Genomic DNA, 1,070 nt, shown 5'->3' on the forward strand with positions numbered 1-1,070 from the left:
ATGTGTATTTATATGTGCTGTAAATAAATCCATGTATATAGTAGAGGATACAGGGCCCAAAGTTATGAAAATTTCTTCGCCATGACCAAATACATTAAGGGAATGAGTCACTGGACTTGGGGACTTAGGACCTGTAAAAAGTATATGAGGGCAGCTTTGTCTGGTCTCCTCTAACTTTACAAGGGGGGAGAAGGATTCACCATCAGCATCAACAGTCCAAGGTTGTTTCTAATGAGATGGAGGCCAGACATGCTGTCACCCTCCAATCTTTTTACCAATTCAGATACCAGCCATCCCTCACACACCAACAGCGTTCAACAATTCATTGCAATGGGGACACAGAACTCAGATGACACAATTATGGGGTTTATTAAGGAAGTAACAGGTTACAATTCACATCCAGGAACACTCAGGATACAAGTCTTCAATGAGGACAGCCTTTGCCAAGCCAGGTCAATAGACACACTTCTCTTTTGCCCCCAGGCCTCTGTTCTGCTTGGGCAGGTGTTACAAAGCTCTTTTAGCTCTGCAGATAGACAGATAGGGGCCCACAGAAGCACCTCACTCCATCAGCAAGCCTTCTGCCTGAAGGCACTCAGCTTTCTCACTCTGTTGGCAAGGAAGCTCACTGCTGTATCTCCTGTTGGCCTCTTTGTTCTGCTGCCTTTGCTGATGTGGTTTCTCTTCGGCCATCTCTCACCATTCTTGCCACCTCAGTAAAGTATTGCAGCTCTCTTTCTGTCCTAGATTGAGAAGTTCGGCACAGGGATCTCAGGTCCAAAGGATGTATTCAACTCCATGATCTTCTTTCTTGACGGTATTGATATTCTACTATTTTTCTTTTGGGATGGCTCCTTTCAAGCGTAGTGGATGTTAAAGCTAACCAATTCTCAGTTAGTGTTCCACACACTTTATTTTCATGGTTCCACCCCAACAAGGGTGCCATGAACCTTATTTGCATTATTAACAAGTTATCCAATCCCCTTGTCAGGCCACAAGCACCTCACATTTGCATAGTCCCAACCAGTCGTGTGGTGGAAATCACAAAGACTACAGGTAGAAGGGCCAAA

General features: G+C 44.7%; 1 protein-coding gene across 1 annotated transcript in view; it reads right to left on the reverse strand.

Annotated features, from left to right (window-relative positions):
* PTPN20 (protein tyrosine phosphatase non-receptor type 20) overlaps positions 1-693 on the reverse strand; it is a 125,988-nt gene extending 125,295 nt beyond the window's left edge. Inside the window, exon 1 of the mRNA XM_007938681.1 lies at positions 609-693. Within this exon, the coding sequence (XP_007936872.1) occupies positions 609-693 (85 nt within the window). The remainder of the gene's footprint in view (positions 1-608) is intronic.
* Positions 694-1,070: the final 377 nt, after the last annotated feature.

This window comes from Orycteropus afer, unplaced genomic scaffold, assembly GCF_000298275.1.
Source record: "Orycteropus afer afer isolate SDZICR_OR568_19922 unplaced genomic scaffold, OryAfe1.0 scaffold00052, whole genome shotgun sequence".
NCBI classification, from domain to species: Eukaryota; Metazoa; Chordata; class Mammalia; order Tubulidentata; family Orycteropodidae; genus Orycteropus; species Orycteropus afer.